Source organism: Pleurodeles waltl, chromosome 9 (assembly GCF_031143425.1).
Source record: "Pleurodeles waltl isolate 20211129_DDA chromosome 9, aPleWal1.hap1.20221129, whole genome shotgun sequence".
Classification (NCBI taxonomy): domain Eukaryota; kingdom Metazoa; phylum Chordata; class Amphibia; order Caudata; family Salamandridae; genus Pleurodeles; species Pleurodeles waltl.
Window position 1 is genome coordinate 934,363,002 of NC_090448.1, and position 24,498 is coordinate 934,387,499.

The window sequence follows — 24,498 nt, forward strand, 5'->3', positions numbered from 1 at the left end:
CACCTGAGGTGGAAAAGGCCTGGCAGCGAATGGGTTAAATTGTTCATGGTGTCAAAAATTACTTATGATATAAGGTTATTGATTTGTGATTGAATTATTCGGACTACTACACTCTTCGCCATGTCCAAAAATTCAGTCGCTCTCAGTAGGTGAGAATAGTGATGGTGTCTCACCTGTGCGCTTGTGGTTTCTGAACTGGGAGGGGGGGAGAAATTATTCCCGTCCACCAGCGCGCCAACACAATCAAGTTATGACGTCACAGTGAGTGTTGCCATAGACAGGTGCTAAGGTGAAAGGCAGGTCATAGAGCATAATTACAGCTGCTTGTTAAACAAGGAAAGAGAGAACTGGATTTTTCCTTCTTCTGATATGGTTTTCTAAAAAGAAACCGTGATCAGCAGAAACAAAATATTTATGGCATCATGTTTATTTTTTTCCCCAAACTAAATATCATTACAAACAAACTATCTGCATGTTTCTACATGATATGAACTACAGCTTTTTAATATGATTTACAATAAACATATCCTAACATATTTTTTAAAAAACTACTAACTGCATTTTGGTATATTTAATTTCTCAGCATAGATTCTGCTTTTATTCTTCAAGTCTGCAGTGAACACAAAAGAGCAAGACACTAAGAATTTAAGTAGTTTGTGTGTATTGTACGGCATAAAATATCATTTGCCGTACATAAAAAAATCATACTACATCTTACCTTGGGAGTTCCAAGATCTTATGAAGGTACTCCGTAGCTATGTACTTATAACATACCGCAGAGGTTACTTCATCTCATATTTACTAAGATATTTTATGCCTTTAAACATGTTCGCTGCTCATCAAGATACAGCACAATGTTTTATGATGCCCTTTGCTATCCATCACATTTTGGCTTATGTCAGCTATCCACACTTTCCCTATGTACCACTAATGGTCTTAAGTACAGCATGTTGGATTGTATTTAAATGAGACAATATTAATTAAAATATATCTTGGTATCCAAGACAGAGATTTGTCTTCCTTTTTGGAGAGTGACAAGATGGTTATCATCAAAAACTGTGACACATCAGTGAAGTAAAAACCTTTGTGCATAACCAAAACTAACTTTTGAAATAAAATCTACAATTTAGGCAACAACTGAGCTTTGAGGGCATATAAACTTTAAAAACATACTCTGTAATAATTCACTGATGAGGCTTAGCATTTCTTTCGGTGACACTGTGGCCGTGGGTCCACTGCCCGAACGTTGCGTCTTCACTCGACTCTTTTTCCCCATCTTCTGAAAAGAGAAGAAAAGCTTAAAGTGATGAGCCTCACTGAAAAACAAGGTCAATTCGAGTTTCTGGGATTACAATGTAAAAGACAAATGATACAGTCCCTTTAAAAAGGAAAATGGATTTCTTAGTAAGTTGTCACACATAGGCATGATTAAATTCTGGGATTGAATAAAGATCCACTTCAGTTTTTAGTCAGGTGCACGTCAAAGGAGTGAGTGACTGACCAACAGTGAGGCAGACAAAGTGGTACGCAGCATCGGAAAGAAGAACACGGAAGAGCAGTCACAGAGAGATTACATCACAGGGAACCTGTTAAAGTTGAACAGTGGTGGGTAATTACGAGAGGAGTATAACAGTGAGAACAACAGTTCTAGACTGTTGTCAAGGTGCTTAGTGGTGCACTGTTGGGCATAGATCTGGGTTTCCAGCAACTTTGAAAACAGAGTCAATTTGGTCCATATAATGAGTAAATCAGTGAACCGTTTGCAGAGTACTGTCTGGAGCATTCAAGACTTTGTGGTCCTCACATAAGAGCTTCAGGGTCGCAACTTACCTAAAAGACAACCATTAACACAAAGGCCTCTAGAACTGGCAAATAGCAGCACCAGCAAAGTAACTGACCCCACTGAACAGTACAGAATTAGAGTAATTGTCTCTTCAGCATTTGCAATTTAATTGCTGACTCGTCATTTAAAAGGTCCTTCCACCAATACCTACAGCAGATCAGTGTGAAAACGACAAAGCTTAGGAACTAGTTCAACCATTGGGGGCTGCACAACTTATGGAGACAGAACCAATCTGCTGGCCATTGAATATTATACTCATTTACCAGTTCACAGTATATACTAGACTCATTAATGTTAAATCAACCATCCTAACAGTGTATGTTGATGATCTGGATATGGCCATGTCTGACTACAGCCCCTTAATGCTAATTATGGGATTGGGAGACTGTTTGCATGCAACCAGACTTAACAAGAGCAAGTATGTACACTGCTAAACCCAGACTGAAGATTCTGTCAGACTTCATTCAGGGAACCACAGGGCATGTAAGTGTGTCGCTGCCCACTACCGCGGCAACTCTTTCTCGAGCTGCGGTCGGGCCAGTCGGGTGAGTTTCGGGACACCGGCACCGGCACCGCCGCGGACCACTGCCTAACTGTTGCCGCAGTGTGACCCAGGAGCCACATTTCGTGCTCATCTTGCACCGCAGCCCCTGCCACCCTCCCTGAATTCACCTATACTTACCTCCTTGTTTTTTTTTTTCCTTTTTCTTTCCTCTTTTTTCTTCCATCTTCGTTTCTTCTTTTTTCTTGGTGTCCATGTTGTCTTCCTGCTTGGTATTCTTCTTCCCAGCATGCCTTTTTCCTTTTCCTTTTCTACTTGGTCTTTTTTCCCATTCTTTTCTATATGGTCTTTCCCAATCCAAGATGTTGTTACACTTTCTTCCTGTTGTGTCACTTCCTGTTTTCTGGTATATAAGCACTTCAGTTCTTTTCTTCCTTGCGTTGCAAGCAATTCTACTTTGAATGTGATCCTCGCTCCTGTTTTTTCCCGTGTTTTCCATGTTCCTGCAAGATTTATTCTATTTTCCTTTTTTCATTGTTTCTTTTTCCTCTTTTTTAGGAGTTCCTGTGATAGATGTTTTTTCCCCAACTTTTTGGGTTCTTCCTCTGGGACTCCTTCTGGGGGGTACGGTCTGTCTTGGTGTCTTTTCCAGTCAGCAGCACCGTGGCTACTAGAAAGGGTCGCCTGTATCTTGGCCAGTCCAGAACCTGTAGAAGACCGTGTGTTCCTTAAAGTTCTTCAGCTAACGGTGGTAAAATACGGGCAGACCATGACAGATTGCAACGCCAAAAGAATCTGCGTTGCGCGTCGACCAGGGAAGGACCACAGGATGTTGCAGAAAATGCACAATCCATGCTCCATACTGTGCAACAACAAGCTCAAGAATTACAACAACTGCAGGCCGAGAATGCCACACTACGACAAGCCTTGTCTTCCCAACCTGTGGACATACCTCCGGAATCTACCTCGACACCTCAATATTCCGGAGATCTGCATTTGATAAAGGAATTTCTGGACCCTTTGACAGTCTTCTTTGCATTTCGACCCTTACAATTCTCATCTGACAAGGCAAAGGTGGGTTATTTGATCAGTGCCTTGTCTGGCCCCACACTAGCTTGGGAGACCCCCTTGGTCTCTGCTGAAGATCCTGTCTTAAATAATTATCCTGCCTTTCTTAAACTCTTTAAGCAGATATTCGAGCAACCCGGGTGGGAGGCAGCTGCTGAAGAAGCATTATGTGATATACAACAAGGCAATCAGGATGTATTACAATATATAACCCGGTTTAAACAGCTAGCATCTGAGACCACTTTGGTAGAATGCACTTTTGTAACCCTGTTTCGTCGCGGACTTCGAGAAGAAATAAAAGATTAATTGGTACATTCTACTCAATGTAGATCTCTGAAAGACCTGATGGATCAAGCGTTGAATATAGAGTATAGATTGAGAAAACGTAAGATCGAAGGCGAAAGACTTGCTTACAGTACCAGTCCGGAGTACCCTATACTGCAAACCAACGTTCTGACGAAGTCGATCTTGAAGCAATCAAGTCTACAGAAGAACCACCTATGCAGATTGATCTAGTCCGTGGTCCTTTATCTGACTGAGAAAGAGAGGATAGGCGGCAAAAGGGTTTTTGTCTATACTGTGGCAAAGCTGGCCACTTGATCCGGATGTGTCCTGTCCATCCTTCCAGACACTCGGGAAACGCCAGCTCCCACCCCCTGTGAGGAGGAAGGGGGTAGGAGGAGTAGATTTACCTTCAATATATTCCTCCAGAGAGACTATCGCCACACTGTTTATTCTATCTGTTACGGTACAGTGTTCACAAACTCAAGAAAAGCAGGTTTTTGCCTTGTTGGATTGCGGAGCCAGCTGTATATATTTGGACGAGACCTGGACCAAAGAAAGAGGAATCCCACAAGTTCTTAAAGAAACGACGGAACAAGTTCACACAGTTACTGATTCTCCTTTAACCTCAGGACCAGTGGTGGATTCTACACCTACTCTCTGTCTGCGTTTTGGAAGGCACCAGGAAAACATTACCTTTGATCTCATATCCTCTCCAAATCATACCATGATATTAGAAATTCCCTGGTTAACTCGGCATAGCCCTGATATCAACTGGGAGACAAGAATAATATCTTTATCATCACAGTATGGCCAACAGAACTGCTACCCCATGAACTCTTACTGGTCTCCAAAAGGGTTAAGTCTTTCTCCCAAAGATACCAACTGCTCTATCGACATGATACAGGGAGTACCAAGTTGTTACCAAGAATACTATGCTGTATTCCAGAAGCCTTGCAGACCCGTTTTACCTCCTCATCATGTCTATGACTGAGCCATTCCTTTGATTCTGGGTGAATTGGATCCCTTTGGTCGGATGTATTCGTTGACTGAACAAAAAAAGAAGGTAATGAAAGAATACCTAGATGAGAATCTACAGAATGGTTTGATCACCCCCTCTTCATCTCCTGCAGGGCCTCCTCTTTTCCTTGTTCCAAAGAAAACGAAAGATCTGCGCCTGTGTTGACTTTAGCGGACTTAACAAGATAACCATTAAGGATCATCCCTTACACCTTATTAGGGATATTCTGGACGCCGTCCAAGGTGCCAAGAGATTTACAAAATTGGGTTTAAGGAGTACCTATCACCTCTTACATGTCAAGGAAGGAGATGAATGGAAAACAGCCTTTCATACTCCATTCGGCCATTATGAATGCTGTGTCATGCCTTTTGGGTTAACCAATGCACCCGCCATAGTTCAACGATTCATGGATTCCGTGTTTTCTGACTTATTAAATCATAGTGTGGTGATTTATCTGGACGACATCCTAGTATATTCCCGTATACCTGAACAGCATAAAGAGCATGTACTTAAGGTTTTGGAAAGACTCAGACAGAATCAGTTATAATGTAAACCAGAAAAAATAGAATTTAACAAGACTGAAGTACAGTATCTTTGGTTCTGCATCAATCAGACTGGAATAGCTATGGATCCAGACAAAGTACAAGCCATTTTGGTTTGGCCCTCTCCCTCTTCTGTCCAAGAAACCCAATGCTTCTTACGTCTCCCTAACTTTTATCGACAAGTTATACAAGACTTTGCCCATCAACAAAGTTTTATCACCCAGTCCATCAAGCAAGAAAATCTGAAGAAGGGATTTGTCTGGACTAACAGTGCTGAAAGGGTTTTTTAAAATCTAAAATGGGCCTTTACCCAAGCTCCTATATTATGGCAACCAGATCCCACTAAGAGGTTTACAGTAGTTACTGATGCGTCTGAGAGAGCAATTGGTGCAGTCTTGCTTCAGAAACAAGATGACGGTTCGGAACATCCTATTTTTTACTTATCCCATATGCTTACAGAAGCCGAACACAACTATTCAGTGTTAGAATGGGAATTAATTGCACTCAAGGCTCCCTGTAAAGAATGGAGACATTTCCTAATGAGTACCAAAGAACCATTTGAAGCAAGAACTGATCATTGTAATTTACAATGTCTCCAGAATTTTCTTATGTTGAAACAACCGTCAAGCAAGATGGGCCTTCTTTTTTAGCCAATATGACTTCATTGTAACCTACATTTCTGTATCACAGAACTTAATAGCTGATGCATTATTCCGTCGATATCCAGAAAGTACTAACACTTCCTCTCCAAATATCATCGAATCTAGTCGAATAATCGGGGTTACTCAGTCTTTTCTTGAACGTGTTGAATCAGAATACCAGTATCTTCCACTAGAAGAATGGAAGAAATTGAGTCCTCAACTACAAACGGATCACAACTATTTGTAGTGTCAAGACACCCTCTTTTTGTTAACTAAGAAAGTACAAACGGAGGCATTACAGATGTGCCATGATTCTCACGTAGCTGGACATCATGGAATTAAAAAGACACAGGAGTTGCTTCTACGTTCCTTTTGGTGGCCAACTCTTAAGAACGATGCCGAGTCCTATGCAACATCATGTCCTGTATGTGACCAAACCAAGACACCTCGAACCAAGCCAGCAGGATTATTGATGCCCTTGCCCATTCCCTCTGCTCCCTGGCACACCCTGTCTACAGATTTCATCTGTTCATTACCGTCTTCTTCAGGGAATCATGTCATCATGGTAACTGTTGATTCTTTTACCAAGATGGCGCATTTCACAACCTTAAAGAAATTACCTACAACTCAAGAAATGAGTCGTATATTCATGCAAGATATTTTTTCGCCTACATGGCCTTACACAAGCGATTATTTCAGACCGAGGACCCCAATATGTGTCACGTTTTTGGAAAGCTTTTTGTACTTTACTGCACATTGATGTCTCCCATTCATCAGGATTTCATCCTCAAACCAACGGTCAAACTGAATGCGTGAATCAGGAACTCCAACAATATTTACGTTGTTTCTGTAGTGCCACTCAAAGTAACTGGTCGGATTTCCTTTCCTTAGCGGAGTTTTCCTACAATAATACGTGCATATTGCAACAGGATCAACACCTTTTTACTGCACCTATGGTTTCCATCCTAAGACTTTTTCCACTATCCCTCGTGAGTTGCCTTCTGGTCATGGGAAGATGCTTCCTCAGTTCATGCACCTCGTTTGGTTTGCACTTTTTCCCCTCTTTTTCCTGACAAGCCTGGGGCCTCAGGAAGGGGGTCTACTATGTCGCCGCACACTACTGCGGCAACTCTTTTTCAAGCCACGGTCAGTGGTCTGAGTTTCGGGGTGCCGGCACTGCCGCGGTCCATTGTTTTGCCTACCCGTTTCCGCGCTGCGACTCAGGAGGCACATTTCGTGCTGTAGGTGGCGCCGCAGCCCCTGCCACCCTCCCTGAATTCACCTAATCTTACCTCCTTGTTTTTTTTAAAACTTTTTCTTTCCTCCTTTTTCTTCAGTTTCTTCTTTTTTCTTGGAGTCCATGTTGTCTTCCTCCTTGGTATTCTTCCTCCCAGCATGCCTTTTTCCCTTTTTCTTTTCTACTTGGTCTTTTTTCCCTATTCTTTTCTATATGGTCTTTCCCAATCCAAGATGGTGTCGCACTTTCTTCCTGTTGTGTCACTTCCTGTTTTTGGGTATATAAGCACTTCAGTTCTTTTCTTCCTTGCGTTGCAAACACTTCCACTTTTGATGTGATCCCCACTCCTGTTTTTTCCACGTTTTACGCGTTCCTGTTTTTTCCTGCAAGATTTATTCTATTTTTCCTTTTTTCATTGTTTCTTTTTACTCTTTTTCAGGAGTTCTTGTGATAGAGGTTTTTTCCCAACTTTTTGGGCTTTTCCTCTGGGACTCCTTCTGGAGGGTACGGTCTGCCTTGGCGTCTTTTTCCCGTCAGCAGCACCGTGGCTACTAGAAAGGGTCACCCCTATCTTGGCCAGTCCAGAACCAGTAAAAGACCGGGTGTTCCTTCAAGTTCTTCAGCTAGCAGTGGTAAGAGACGTGCAGACTGCGACAATAAGAGCTACTGGGCCTGAGCAGTGGTGGTCATTTATTTCTAATGCCCCAGGGTCAATCCTACACACTCTACAAACTGGGCCAATTACAACCCCTTCAGCACTTAACTCTCAGTGGCAGCAATAGCGAGCAATGAGAGGCTTCTCAGGGAGGTGGTGTGCAAGCTCACAACTCAACCACCCAGCCGAGCAGTAACTGAACATGCAACACCATGCTTTATTTAGAAAAGTTCATTAATTTAAAATTGAATATTGCAGATGTAGTATTAGTAGGTACAACAAAACCTACTTGTGCTTGGGCAACTGCACCTTAGAATACCACCCACCTCTTCCCTTTAACAGGGTGTCCCTCCTCTCATGAGACTACGCATGCCCACAAGGCTTATAGTGTCTGTGCAGCACGAATCCAGATTCAGATACAGATTACCTCAGTTCTGTAACAATAGCATACAGTTCGATATAGTCCACTCAAACCTTCACCACATTGCATGTCTCCATGTTCTCTCTGCAGCAGGAGGGAGACCGGGCAAACGCGTCTCTGCTTGCTCCCAATTCTGGAAATATTGACAACTGCAGCAGCATTCTTCTCTCTGAGTAGACCACTTCAGGGATGGGCAGCAGAAGCCACTTGAAGTCTTTTAGTGAACACAGGTACTGGCATCAGTAGAGCACACAGCAGATGCTGACCCCGTTTCTGGGCTGCATGGTGTTGCACTGCAGGGAGACTGCCACCTGGATTGCGGGGTCACAGCAGCACGATGGCAGCCACAGATTGCAGTTTTGGAATGTGGCAGCAGTGAAGGGCATAGTTCTTGGTCATGGGGGCAAAACCCGACACAGGCAGATCTTGGTCACTCCGATTCACTGTTTTAGTCAGACAGTGTCTTCCATGTTTACCGTTTACTTCGTCTCGGCCGGCCGCACTCCTGCTGCCTTACGGCCGACTGCTTCATTTTGTCTAGTCTTGCAGCCCTGGCGGCCCACGTCCCCCAGCTGCCTGCAGCTTCATTCCTCTTGCGGCTTCGGGGGTCCTCTCGCTGCCCTATTGCCTATGGCTTTTCTTCGTCTCTCAGCCTCCAGCGGCCTCGCTCGTCTTGTGGTCCTGTGGCCCCCAGGTCCTGGGAGACGGTTCGAGTAGTGCCACCAGCAAGGGCCAGGGATTTCACCATACAGGGGTCCAGCAGATGGATTTTACCATACAGTGAGCCTGGCGGGAGGCAGAAAGGAACCGCGCCTCACATTAGGCCAGTGCCGGAGACCCAGCCCCAGGCCCCCGCCTAGACCGAAAAGGAGTCGGCGGCCAGGACCAGCCAGCAACTAGAGGGGAGGAGGAAGATCCTCTCGGTCTGTAACCACAGCGAGAAAACGCCGGGAGAAAACTGGGGAAAAGCGCAGAGGCGCGAGGAGAGACTCAACCGACCGCTAAAGCCCTGTCAGTGAGCCCACACCGGGAGCACAGGAAAGGTCCGAGCGGAGCAGTGGAGGGGCACAGTGAGGGCGACAGTGACTCCAGAGACCCAGCCTAACATGACGTGACGCAGCGAGTTCCTGGTTTTCTATAGACATCTATATTCTTCTGTATTCATTGCCGCCTGCTACAGCATATTACTCTCTGACACCTACCATCCACCAGTTTGCTCTGCCTTGCTCCGCCTTTTGTTTTGGGATAAGACCTGGGAAAGACCTCTGGAAAGCCTTGTGAAACTGAAGCAACTTAAACACTGACAAGCAGCAGCTTGTCTGCCTGTGAGTACTACAATCTTACAAAGACTGTACCAGCCCTGTGTGGACATACGGACCCACGGGCCAAGGGTCTGGGGAAGGTGTCCTGCACAATCCTCAAGCCCCTGCCACCCTTTACCCACAACTCCTAACCTGGCACCACAAGGAATTTCAGGTAAAGATCTGGAACTGCAGGCAAGGTCAGCAACTAGCATCACCACTATTATTTTGGGACAGCTGTAAGTCCAGCACTGCGCCCAACTTCAACAACCTCGCCAACCCAGCGGACGCAACTGGCCGTGACTGTGGCTCTGGCCCAGATTAGGGAATAGGACACAAAATTGGGGAAACAGGAAGCCACAAGCAGCAACGAGTAGCAGTGGGGAGCGTGCTCGTGCCCCCACCCACGTCCTCCAAGGGCAGGTGTGGCGGCGCTTAACCCACTCCAGCATACGTCCAGTACAGACCACAGTTCGATCAAGTGGAGTGTATAGATTACTCTTTTAGAAGTCCATTCCTTTTTCCATAAATTCTTCTTTTTAAAAGTTCATGAAATCACAACACCTTCAGCTCAGCTCCTAATCCAACCTCCCTTCTCTCCAGTCTCTATCTCAGCCTCCTCATTGTATTCTTGACCTCACCCACCGCATCATCACATTCTAGATTCTAGGAAAAAGATATCCCAAGCAATAATGGAAAGTAACATCTCCACACACCTCCCCCTTTCAATATAGCAAGAAAATAAATGAACCTTGACTTATAGGATTAAACAACTATATAGAATAGAATAACAAAGGAGATTAACATGTATATTAACGATTAATTTTGCCAACACATCCCATGCTCCATGTGGCACCATTTTCTAGGATTACAACATTTCTTTTGACATCCTGTACAAGTTGGGGAAGTGAGTACTTGCTTTCTCCTTTCACAATAATGCCTTTCTTCCTCACTACCACCCAGTCTCTCTTCTGTATATCACGACGTTTTACACTCATCCTTCTGTTATAGTGTGAAGCACTTTTCTCCTGCATCTTCTCAACCCTTGCCTTTGTCGACTCCCTGTCAACTATCACCTTCCTATTGGCCTTTAACCACACCGGACATTCCAATACTCCCGGCTCCCTACCTTTCAATGACACAAAAGGTAACACTCCCGTTGTCGAATGAGGGGTTGTGCGATACGTCCATATCATCTTATTTAACTCTCTCCTCCAAGGAAGCTGGTTGGCCAAAGATAATTGGATGTTTTCCATTATCAATTGATTTATCCTCTCCACCAAACCATTGGCTTGTGGATGGAAAAGAGCTACTCTTTCATGCACAATTCCAACCCTCCGTAAGTACTCGGTCATTTCTGATGATACAAATTGTACACCATTATCAAAGACTATGGATTTAGGAATTCCCTCTTCCATGAACACTTCTTCAAAAAATTAAATAATCACTGAGGTTCTCACATGATCAACCATCTTAGTAACAAACCACTTGGAATGGTAATCTATTAGCACAAGTATGTATCTACACTTCACACCCAACCTGAATACTGGTCCAATGAAATCCACTGCCACCTTCTCCCAGGGTCTACTTGGAAATTCTAGAGGGGCAAGGGAGGATGGTCTTAATACCTTGGTCTTATCACTGCTGGCACATGCAAAGCAATTTTTTACCACTTCTTCTACTTGTTTATCCATCTCAGGCCACCAAAATGATTGCCTCACCTTTCTTTTCATCATTCCCCTACCCAGGTGTCCCTGATGCGTGATCTCGATAATGTGTTCTCGTATGTTAACAGGAGGAACAAGCTGATCTCTCCTCAATAACCTCCCATTGACTATGCTTAATTGATCTCTGATTCTGAAATACCCAGCCAGATCACAGGCATGCTCATAGTTATTCCTCCAACCATTAACTACCTTTTCCTTCACAATCTGCAGGACAGGATCAGTAGTATCCGCATCTTCCCATTCCTGGGCTGTTATAGCCAGCTCACCTAGAACAGTTCCTATAACATCTTTTACTCCATCCTCCACAAACTCCTCTTCACTCATGGGCACTCTAGAAAAATAGTCTGCAACAACATTCTTATTCCCCTTTACAAACTCCACAATAAAACTGTAACTCAATACTGACAGTAACCATTTAGAAATACGTGGTGTAATGCTACCTTCAAGTCCACGCCCTCCCTTAAAAGTATATGTCAATGGGTTGCGGTCTGTCCTCAGTTTAAAGGGTAAACCCCACAAGTAGAATTTAAAATGGTTAATTCCCAAACAACAAGCTAGGGCTCCCTTTCGATTACGGAATACGAGGCCTCAGCACCTTGTAGTCGCCTAGACGCAAAACCGATTATGCGTTCCTCACCATCTATAACCTGTGTCAATACAGCTCCTACACCCACATTACTAGCATCTGTGGTTAAAAAGGTCTTAGCATTTGCATCAAATACTCCCAGGGTACGAACTTTCAAGATACAGTCTTTCAATTCCTGGAAAGAGTGCTTACAACTCTCATCCCACTTGCACGTTACACCTTTTTTCATGAGCTTCCTCAGCGGTTCAACTATTTCGGTAAAATTACTCACGAACATCGAGCAATATTCTGCGAGTCCCAGAAATGACCTTAGCTCATCTTTTGAACTGGGTTCAGGCGCATGTTCAATCGCAGACACTATGCTCTTTTTGGGCCCAATACCATCCCTACTTATTGTGTGTCCTAAATACGTCACTTCCTGCTTACAGATTTGACATTTCTCCTTCTTAATTGTTAGCCCATTTCCCTTTAATCTGTACATTACTTCCTGAAACAGAAGGTCATGATCGGATTCATCCTCTCCCATTATCAATATGTCACCCTGGAAACATATCATCTTAGTCACGTCCCCAAAAATTCGCTCAATTATCTTTTGAAAAACCGCAGAAGTGGAGGCAAGCCCAAAAAGCATCCTCTTATAGCGGAAGGCCCCCAACAGAGTTACAAAGGATGTCAAATGTCGTGAATCCTCGTGAAAGTTTATCTGGTGGTACGCAGAGGATATATCTGGGACACTGAACACATTCCCTTTCGCTCTTACTGACAACATCTCTGCAATGTTAGGTAGTGGTTGTCGGTCGACCCATATGCACCTATTGAGATCCCTAAGATCAATGCATAAGCGAATCTTCCCACCCTCCTTTGGTGCTACCACCACCGGAGCTAACCACTCCGAAGATTCGATCGGTTCAATGATGTCATCCTTCAATAGTTTTTCCAACTCTTGCTTCAAAGGTTCTCTCATTAAATTTGGGACATTTCTTACTTTATGAACCACAGGTGTAGTGTTTCTCTTCAATATAATTTTATGAGAAAACCCTTTTAGGAAGCCTAATTCTGAAGAAAAGACCTCAGGATACTTCGTAACCAAATTATGTTGCAATGACTCAGTCACTACTCCAATGTCCATTTCGTTGGTAAGCAACACTGGCTCTTTTGCGTTGGGGTTTAAAATTATGCCTAGATCGTTTTGATGACGCCAACCCAACAGAGTTGTTCTATAGTCCGTGATGTACTCCTTTCCTCGAATGATCCTTCCTTTTAAAGAGATTGACATCCAGCGCATTCCAACTATCTTGATTTTCTTCCCAGCGTAACCCACAGCTTTGATGTCTGGAACTGCCAAGCTTTTGCCCGCTGGGTTCGTCCATTCCGATTCATACACTTATTTTGATATGAGAGTAAATAAGCTTCCCAAATCCACTAGAAGCTTGACTAGTACATTGTCCAACATTACTTGGGCTTGTGGTTTTTCTAGTATGTCAGTACTCTCTTCTTTGACCTCTTGAACTGATGCTCCTTCACCGTCGTGAGAAATCAGTTCCCCGTGCACAGTCAAAATGATGTCCATAGTTTCACAGACATCTTGAATTTCTTGGACTGACTTGTTTCCTACACTGGACTTGAATCTACAAACTTTGGCAAAATGTCCTCTTTTACCACAATTACGGCAAACAGCATTCCTAGCAGCACATGCTCTACTGGAGGCTATGTGCCCCGGAGCGTCACAACAGTAGCATTTTATTTCTATCCATTCTTGTGTTCTGCGTTTCTCTTCGTTATTTACTTTAATTCCCTCAGAATTCCTAGTAAATTTGTTCCACTCCACTTTAGCTCGTGGATCTTATTTCTTTTTGATTTCAGCTAGAATTCCTTGTTTCATTTCCTTGGGAACTTCTTACATTTCTTGTAACCATACAGCTGCATGCTCCATCCTTTTAGCAATTTGTATAGCTTCCTCCAGATTTGGATCTCTCATTAATTTTTATCATATCTTCTTATCGTGTGCACACCTCACAAGTTGGTCCCTTATCAGGGAATCTAATAACTGATCAAACTCACAAGATAATGCAAGACCTCTTAAACTTGCAACATATGATGCAATATCTTCGTCTCTTCGTGGCACCCTTGAAAAAAAATTGTGGCGTACCACAAGATTGGTTTTTGGCGTAAATTGTGCGTCTAGCATTTGTATAGACATATCGAAGACATTAGTAGGTTGGCCGTCTCCCATTCGTAGAGATACCTCCGGTAGGTTTTCATATATTCTTGTGCCTTCAATGCCAAGGTGATGCAACAGGATAGCTTGTCGTCTAGGAGGGGCATACTGGTCACTACCTATTGCCAACATATAAGTATTAAAAATCTTCTTCCATTGTTTCCAGGGGATAGGCGGATCCCCATGAGTTGCTAAGAATGGTGGGGGTGCAGATATACTTTGATCCCCCATTTCTCTGTTTTATATGTGTATTGTCTTTTTTCTTTCTTTTTTTTTCTATATATGTATATTTATTTTATTATAAGTCTTTTTTATTATAAATCTCATAGTTGGTTACCCGAAAGCACTTTAATTATGTTTGCCACTGGAGCTTTAAATATATTCCTAGTCTTTCTTTTATCAATACCATAGTCTTTTTTCAGTTACTTCAATTTCCTCCCTTTTCCTCTAAAAAACCCAGACGATGTTTCCATTTGCTGTAAGTAGAGGAGTGGATTGTCCAGAGCGTCGGGTAAGTTATGTTTCAATTATTTCTTCTCTTATTTTATAGCACTTTGATGTGTATTTTTCTGATAACACAGGTTCGATGTTGTGATGTGAGTGCGAGAGAGCGCGGTCTAAAGGCTCGTGTGATCCTACTCGGTTAGTTTGGCTGGATACATAGAGTGCGTGCGAGACGCACGCGATGCTGCACATGATGCACTGCTGCCGGTTTCAAATCCAAATAAAGTTTCACGTGCCCGAAATGCGTTCGTTATACATGCCACTAAATACAGTTTTCAAAAGGGCTTACAACGCAATCTAATGGAAATTATGCATGAGATCTTAGGAAAGAGTTACAATCTCAATATAGGGATTAGAGTAAGCACAATTAAAGTTAAGTCATCGTTCTTGAATTGTTAATTAAATATAAGATTCTTCCAACTCTTGCTGTTACCTTCCAGCTGTTTTGATTATGAAGATTTCAAGTTTCCAGTTTCCAAGTTTCCCACATTTAAAGAAACTGTAAATGTTTGATAAATCCAGGAGTGAAGGTGTCCCTAGCCCGTCTCCTGCACGGGCCCATCGTCCCCAATAGAAAGATTACTCCTTTAGAAGTCCATTCCTTTTTCCATAAGTTCTTCTTTATTAAAGTTCAGGAAATCACAACACCTTCAACGCAGCTCCTAATCCAACCTCCCTTCTCTCCAGTCTCTATCTCAGCCTCCTCATTCTATTCTTGACCTCAACCACCGCATCATCACATTCTAGATTCTAGGAAAAAGATATCCCAAGCAATAATGGAAAGTAACATCTCCACATGGAGTCCTTTCTGGCCCTGTGTCCTGCGTTCTCCTAGGCATGCTGCACACAGCGAGCACTGCAGCATCAATCGGATTGAAGCATCAAGAATGGGAGGTCAATGAATCAAGCGCTACGGCAGGCCAGCAACCAGTAGATGAGAACAAAACTCCAATGGACTCCAAGACCGTCCTCAAGCGGAAGGCTTCCAGCTCGAAGAAAATTTACATTCACAACTATTTTACAAGAGCAAGAAGCGGGGCAGGAGAAGGAGTGCCAAGGTTGACAAGAACTGAGCACAAATAAGAATATAGACAGGAGCAGGAGCAAGAGCTGGACTTCATTAGATGTGCGACAAGCTTCTGTATAGGCTGTTCAATAATTGAACAACTGGTTGTATTGGCAGACACCGCCCTGGAAGAATGCTGGAATAGCCCCAACGGTAAAAAACAATGATAAACACAATGACAAAAACATGGCTTGTGGGGAAGTCAAAAGTTCGAGTACGAGCCGGCGGTATCAAGTCCAGCACCCATTAGAGGGATCGTTAATCCGGAACCAGGGAAAATGAAAGCAGAATCTCTAAGTAGGAGCAACCAAGCTACAGTGGTTGAGATTCACCAGCAGTCTGAACCACCAATAGTGGTGGTCCTAGCAAATGAATCCACAGACAACGTACAAATTTGCTCCACCCTGCTACATGGCTTAATGAAAGCTTCTCGGGAATGGCCAACCATACTAGAGCAAGATGATTGGCCACTGCGAGAAACAAACATGGGAGCATCAAGCACCGGCAAAGGGATCAAGAGTCCCCAGGAGGAAAAGCCAGCTCAGATTGACCACCACAAGGACAGGGGAGATGTGGTTAGACCAGAGTACATCATAGAGACCATCAATGCCCCCCTTTTAGCCGCTGTGCAAGCCTTAACCTGGCAGTCACACAAAATGGAGGTCCACCTAGAGCTAACCCACATGCTAACCCAAAGCGTACTAACCATAGAAGGCAAGCTGAACTCACTTTGTGGGAAATTAGACAACTGGGACCATAGTGGGAGAGAGGATAAGGTGGCCAAGGGGGCACAAAATGATGAAATAATAGATAAACTGGCGACTCTCCCAGATTTACTAACCAGCATTATCCAGCACTGCAAAACAGCTGCCAGAAACTTTTTTTTTTTAAAAGACTGGTATGGGAGCAGTGGTCGCCCAGCAACAGACTGTGCCCTTCGAGATATCCTCCAAAGAGGGCTTACCAGTGCTCACAGATAGGGAAGAGGGAAGCGAGGAACCGGAATTAGCCAATATGCAACAAAAAGCAGACCCCTAGAACTGCAGCCTTCTGTAGTAACTAATGTCAGTAAACAGTATAGAAGAGCAGGTTCCTGACGTAAACCACAAGCCATTTTGTGAGCACGATCCTAGGGCAAAGCAGCAACCACAATTAACGAAACAGCAGAAAAGAAGTTGAAAAAAAAACACTTAAAGTCGCAAAGCACAAAAAGTAAAAATCACAGATACAGGGGCTTAAGTGACCCCCAGCAGCCATCCGGGCAGGTTGAGTCCTATCCAAATCTTCCGGCAGAGGTCACAATTAAATGTGACACATGAAACCCGTGCCCAGGAACATACCTGTAGAGCATTCGACCAGGCTGGAACAGGGAAGGTAAAGTCTTATATAAGGACATAGAACGCTCTGCCTTAGGGCCGAATGAACACAAAGTGTCCACGGATCAAACACCCTCCAATGGCAATGAGCATGAAATAGCAAAGGATAACTAAACTCCAATAGGAGGGCAAGCAGCATCATTGATTGGTGAGACAGATGCTGTGATGGCCCAAGAGCAACTGGCCACGGTGGAGGGATGCAAAACTGTCATAGAAGGGGCTGTCAAGAAGAAGCAGCCCCCTTAGACCGGTCAGCCGGTCCCAGTCGATAGAAGGAACATTCCATGGGGCAAGAAAGCTGAAATTCCCTCATATATCAACTGTCACTCCCAAATGGTATGAAACATACAATTGAAAGGTCACGAGGAGTCTCGCAACTCAACATCAATACCAGGAACCACTCTCAAAAGGTCACAGTAACCAACTGAATAGAATGGAAGAGGAATGGAGACAGGAGCAATACCTCCAGAAGTCTAGCCCAAGTTAAAAAAGAGCCGAATGGAAGTCCATTGAAGAATTTCCTAAATGCAAAGATGCAATGGAGATCGCTCAGGGAGTCGCCTGTAGTAGAGATCATAGACAGCAAATATTTGCATACTCTGCACAACCAGAACACCCCATCACAAACAAGCTAGAGAAAGAGCGGGTGTACAAGGGGTATTCAAATACAAATAGCATAAACTGGAAGGAAATTGGCAGACAGCCGTAAATAATATTCACCCCCTTATATGCATCACAGAGCTCCTGGGATATACTAAACAGGTCAAACATCTTGAGATTATTGCACCACAAACCATAACTACGGACTCTTACATTAGGGGACCTCCTAACAGTAAATTTCAAAGAATACCCATGGATCTACCCAGGAGAATCTACATTAACATCTTGGGTTAACCTGGCCTTGGTTGCTAAAACTCTTCGAATATGAGGGACTCCTGGAAGACTGGGGCATAAAAATTAGCAAACCAAGAAAGGAGCGTTATCCGCAAGTGCTGACCAGGGAAATTCAAGCCACACGCCCGATCAAAAAACCATTCAGCGCTTTGAGAGGCACTCCGGCGGAAGAACCATTGATAATAGTCAAGATCTCTGTACAGCTAATAAAGCATGCTGGAAAGCCCCAACAGGAGAGCGCAAGAACGGACCATCTCGGGTAGATCGACCTGGGATTGGCTCCTTACAGCTTTGAACATCAATGAGAAAACGTGCCTTTAACTATCTGGTCCCCCACAAAGTAATATAGGCAACACAATTAAGGTCATCAGTTGGAATGTGGCTGGGCTAGCCTTTCATTGCTAGCCCCAACATTGAGGACTTCCTAAAAAATACAGATAACCTGTGCTTCCACGAAAGCTGGACGAAGGAACCACAAACCATTGATGGTTTTGCAACCATTTATACCCCCGCAAAAACAGAAAAACTTGTTTGGAAGACACATGGGTGGTCTCGCAACATATGTCAATATAGAACGAGCAGTGAAATCAATCCTGTGGGAGAAATCAACCAGTGAGGTTCATGTGATAACCACATATGGCTTTGCCCTGATTAAAAAAGTAACACCAATTACAATCATAAATCTAAATTTAAGTCCTAATCGAGAAACTAAAGGGACTAAGCTTACGTCAATCCTGTCCACACTAAAGGAATATGTATATGAGTACCCAAATCATGAACTTTTAATTGAGGGTGATTTCAATACTCGACAACTTGGGCAGAGTGCGAGTCTCCCTGGAGATTCTTTGAGATTCGCCCTAGAGACCTTTCTCACAGAACACCAACTGAGATCATCACATGATAAGACGCGAGGCGGGCCCATCTATTCCAACATTCAAAAATATCTCTATATTAGATTACATTTTCCCGAGTCCGGCCCTTTGGGATAGATGCCTAAATTATGAGGTGATCCAAAGACCTGAGAGCGATCACAACCCTGTTACAATAGAAATAACACTGGAAGCAACAAGTCTGCCATCCTACATAGCTAGTGGCATGCAAATCTCAACTAACCTATGTCCATTGACAAAGAGAATCAAATGGACTGAGAAGGATAAGGTAAAATACGAGCTTTGGTATAAGGCATGTTGGTAAACAGTGGGAACAATGGTAAACAGTGGGCACTCATGATAATGAACTTACATTCCTTATTAAGCAGCCCAGCTCAACAAGGGCACATAGACAACAACAGAGAAAAGGTACAGCTGCCCAACTCAACAAGGGAATACGTTCAGAGTAAACAAAAGTGCAGGCAGTTAGAAAAAAAGATACAGAAGGAATAAATCCTCAGCAGCAGAAACTCTCAGGAGACAGGCGAGAAAAGATCTTATGGGAAAAATATGGAAACTGAAGCAGAAGGAGATTAAAGAACGCTGGATCCACCTACAAGCTTTGCTGCCCCCTAACAAAAGTAAAGAGTTCTGGAAATACATAAATGCTCTAGAACATGGGCCAGTATGTAAGGCTAACGCAATAGCAGCCAGTGTCTGGGAAAAGCACGTGGGCTCCCTTTATGTGGATCCAGGACGCATCGAAACCAAGGGACCCTTGGGGAGGCAATTCAATCTTGAAGGCCTATATAACACTGCATTAAAGGTCATAGTCAAATCGACTGAAATGATCTTAAGCAGTATTAGGCGGGATGGAGCTCCTGGCCCAAATGGTCTACCCGGCAGTATATTTAAGGATGACCAAGATTTTTGGGCAGCCCCCTTGACCACTCTCTTCAACAACTGCCTACATCGATCAGACGTTCCTGGAGCCTGGAAAGGCTCATTATTGCATCCCATTTAAAAAAAAGGGTGATTCTACCCTCCTGGGAAATTATAGGTTAATAGATCTATTGGACGCGGATGGCAAGGCCTATGCAAGGGTCCTGCTTCGGGAACTGGAACATTGGATTACAGAAAATAATATTATATCAATGTACCAAACAGGATTTAGGCCATGCTCATCCACCCTGGACAATGTGCTAGCTCTTGCATATTTAGGACAGAAAACCTTGAAACCAGCTGTTCAACCACTCTTTGCATGCTTCATCGACTACAGTGCGTCATTTGATGGCATAATACGCCACATACTCTGGAAGAAGTTGGCCTCCTGGGGGATAACAGGGAATTTACTGGCAGCAATAATGGCACTCTACTCTGATACACGGGTGAGACTAAAGATTTCGAACACACGTGACCAAAAGAGTATACACTAACAAAGGCCTAAAACAAGGTTGTGTCATTGCTCTCACCCTTTTTAATCTCTATACGGCTGACATTGGTAAGGACCTACTCAAAGGAAATACATTTCCCCAGAAACTGGGAAAGACAGTGCTTAATATAATCCAATATGCGGATGATCTAGTCCTGCTTGCCCAGACTCAACTGGGCTTGAAAAGGGGCTTGGCCATCCTGCACGATTACAACGAGAAAAAAAACGCTCTGAATGTTAATGCAACGAAAACCAAGGTTTTGGTGTTCGGAGGCTAGTCGCAAAAATATCCATGAGCATGGAAGCTCAGTACCTTATGAATAGACACAGAAGAAAAATACCAGTACCTTGGAGTATGGCTCTTTAATGCCGGTAAAATAGCACATCAGGCAACAGCACTAAGAACGTAGGCAGAGAGAACCACCTATGCTTTAGCTAAACTCTATCTCCGGCTCCAAGCCATCAGAATCAATTAGGAGAGTTATAAAAGAAAAACTTCTATCCACTGTTACCTATGGCCATTTAGCATACCCAGGCAGGATAACAAAAACTCTGGAGGAATGTCAAATGAGAGCATACAAAAGGATCTTTCAAATCCCTAAATTCACCAGACATGCAGGGATACGCCTAGAATGTAATATAACAAGTATGGACATAAACTGCAAAATGGACATAATTAAGTTATTTCATGCTGTCTCCAGGGCCAATATCGACAGTTTGAGGGGTTCACTGAAAGCAACATTTGAAGACGTTTCCAGCAGCTGTGCCATTTATCTCAGGCATGCTGAGGGTTTTTTTTTAATCTAGTCCCATGTACTCATTGCATCCCCTAATATTGAAGGCCCTCCTGAAAAAGATACTGAAAGATCATGGCACGCAAATCTCCAGAGAAAGGGACATTGTCATAATCAGGGAAATCAGGGGGTTAGAGGATTTAGCAGAGTCGTATAGTGTAACTAACCAACAGCCGTATATAAAAGCAGTCCTGAGAGCTCGAACTTTTAAAAGCATTTTTCATATGCGACTCCTAACATTACCAGCATGGGAATTTAGATACAGTTGGAAATCAACTTGGCAGCACTCTCAGGAATGTATTCTATGTAATTATCACACTGAATCCATTTGTCATTTAATATGCTGCTGCCCGGGTTTGGCCTCAGAGAGACATTGGCTTTTAAAACCTCTTTTTCTGAAATATGGCCTAAGGACATATAAAGAAGCCGTTAAATACAAATTCACTACAGAGATGCCCACTGAGCTGGCCCGTTTTGGGAAATTCTTCACCATCATGAGGAAAACTTTACTGCTAGCACGTGCCCATGAACTTACGAAAACTAAAAAGGGGGAGGCAGCACCTGAGTACACGTTGTTAACTAAGTGGCTGACGCACCCCCCACCCCCCAAATGTTGTGTTTGAGTAGTTTCAAAGTGGGCAGTTGAGCGCTCCACCGGCACTTACATATGAGATCCAACATAGACTCTGAACATTAGTACACTGCCACGGGGGGAGGAGCCAAATGGAGGTGGATTATGCATTGTAGGGTATCTGTATCTCCGTTTTAAAGTCTTTTAGTGAATTTTTACACACACTGTTATAGACTTGTCTTATTTCACACTCTTTGGTATTTTTATTACACTCCTTTTAGGTAAGAATTTTACTTGTATGCTTAAAACTATTTTGTCTTATTTATGTGGTGTAGGTTTGGACACTCCATACACATTGCGGCAACTCTTCCAAAAATCCCCTCTAATAAGCTCTTGTAAGCGCACCCAGATTCTACAATCTCAATAGGTGCAGGGAATCCTTTTTAGGTAGCGAGTTACTGATATGTATTGCAAGATGTGGGTATGTTACATTTTTTAAGATGATCTTCATGCCATTTAACATGCTATAACTACAACCAAGTTCTGCGATTTAATGTCCATCCTAGTCCAAGACAATTTTAGGCAATGGCACGGAGATAGATGTTGCGAAGGATATGGCGTTTAACTATGAAGTGTAATTTTAATTTGGTTAACCTTTTATGTATTTTCTATTATTGTGCTTTTGCAAAGGTTTTAAATAATCATGCAAATAAAGATCATTTATTCATTCATTCATAGTGAGGTCAGGCACAGTCGGTCAAACCACTATTTTCAATTTGAACTGTGATTCTGGGGAGCTTGCGTCCAACAATTCTATGGCTTCACAGTCCTCTTTCTCTTTGCAGCCCCTCTCAGCACGGGGGTCTTGCTGCTTCTGGCAGTCCCTGGATATTCATACCGCTTGCAGGTTGTGTAGTCTCCTTCCCTCTCTCGGAAGTCTGGGTGGCTTCTAGGTGCTTCGGGTCAGGGCAAATCTTCTTCCAACAAGAAATGACCTCAGGTGATGTTCGCTCACCTCTGGAAAGTTGTCTGACAGACGCCTGCTCTGGTTGTACTGCAGCCTTCGGAGTACTCTGCAAGCATTCTATTTGATGGTCAAAGAGAACTTGGAACTGGAATGACAGATTGGTCAGGGCCTCCTACTATTACACAGTCAAAGCAGATGTGGATCAACTGTCTGTACTTCCAGAACCGGTTTGTGGTGGTTCTCCATTCAAGTGTCCTTTCCAGGCTGCTCTCCAGACACAGCCGTTGTGTATGGTGATGCTCCTCAAAGCATGGCTGTATTCTGCCCGAGGCATCCGCAACAGAGGCACAAAGAGGGGAGCGCTTCAGCCACAAAGAAGAGTTAACAGGTGAAAAACAAAGACTGGACCAAAAATGGATAACATCTGATTTGCTTGTGAGCATTTGGTCCAGAGATGTTAAGTATCACACTACTGGGCGGGCAATAACTACAGGTCATACCCTGGAATGCACACTTCAAATTACTATAGTTGAACTGCTTTCATCATGTTTATTTAACCCACCCCACCTCAATACAGTGTAGTGTTTCAAATCACTATGTTGTTTTACATGCAAGACAGCGGGGGATATCTCCATTCTCATCTCCATGTCATATGGTGATATCCTGTCATTAAGACCTCATGGGTAGACCATTATAGACTATTCCTGAGGCCAACCTTCATTGTCTGCTTTACCATCCTAGGAAAGCTAAGCAAGAGTGTAGTTAGTAGACGCTTTATTAGTAAAGTTCAGGCCTTCTATGGTGTAGAAAGAGGTGGTCTACTGTGAAAAAGGAACTGCCTGGAGAGAACCTGGTTCACAAACTGAAAGGGCCCTTCTGACTTTATCATGGGAGGTTTTCCTGATGGCACTCACCAGCGATTCAGAAAACAGACTTCCATGATTTGGTGGTTTACACGTTGCCTGGGGAACGAGTTACTAGAAACTGATCCCTGTAAGTCACAGACTGCCTCTTTGCATGGAAAGGAAATGATTAGGAAGCAGTATCAATTAAGTGTATGGATGCTGGGGTGTGCCATGATGGTCTCCTCCCCATCAGTGGACAGAGTGGGTCCAGACACAGGGAACCTTAAAAGAGATTACACAACTGTTCTTTTAGTTAAACAGTTAGACAAGGAAATAGGCCCTGGAAGTAATGTCCTGGTTACTTACTGGTCCTTTTCAATACTAGTCATCATCAGCCTCCTGTCAAATCTTACTCTCTCCAGAATAGGGTGGCCATCAACTGTAGGAGGCTGGCCTGGCTTGTAGTGGGTACCAAGGGGTACTTACACTCTGTACCAGGTCCAGTTATCCCTTATTAGTGTAGAAGAGGAGTTTCTAGCAGCTTAGGCTGATAGAAGGTAGCTATAGCAGAGCAGCTTAGGCTGAACTAGGAGACATGCAAAGCTCCTACTATACCAGTGGTGTCATATGCACAATATCATAAGAAAACACAATACACAGATATACTAAAAATAAAGGTACTTTATTTTTATGGCAATATGCCAAAAGTATCTCAGTGAGTACCCTCAGTATGAGGATGCCAAATATACATAAGATATATGTACACAATACCAAAAATATGCAGTAATAGCAAAAGGAAGTAATGCAAGCAGTGTAAAGTTACAATAGATTGCAATAGGAGCACATAGGTATAGGGGCAACACAAACCATATACTCCAAAAGTGGAATGCGAACCACGAAGGGACCCTAAACCTATGTGAGCTTGTAGAGGGCCGCTGGGACTGTAAGAAAACAGTGAGGGTTAGAAAAATAGCCCACCCCAAGACCCTGTAAGGTAGGTGTAAAGTGCACCTACAACCCCCAGAGAGCACAGAAGTCGTGATAGGGGGATTCTGCAAGGAAAACCAACACCAGCAAAGCAACAACAGTAGATTTCCAGACCTGAGTACCTGTGAAACAAGGGGACCAAGTCCAAG

At 43.5% G+C, this 24,498-nt stretch overlaps 1 protein-coding gene across 2 annotated transcripts in view; it reads right to left on the bottom strand.

Moving 5' to 3' along the window:
• Positions 1–24,498, bottom strand: part of SETD3 (SET domain containing 3, actin N3(tau)-histidine methyltransferase) — a 387,484-nt gene that overhangs the window by 358,839 nt on the left and 4,147 nt on the right. The window contains exon 2 of one of the 2 annotated variants that reach the window (XM_069208287.1): positions 1,174–1,276. In XM_069208287.1, coding sequence (XP_069064388.1) covers positions 1,174–1,276 — 103 coding nt within the window. Of the gene's footprint in view, positions 1–1,173; positions 1,280–24,498 lie in introns of both variants that reach the window. The other variant, XM_069208286.1, reaches the window with a different exon arrangement.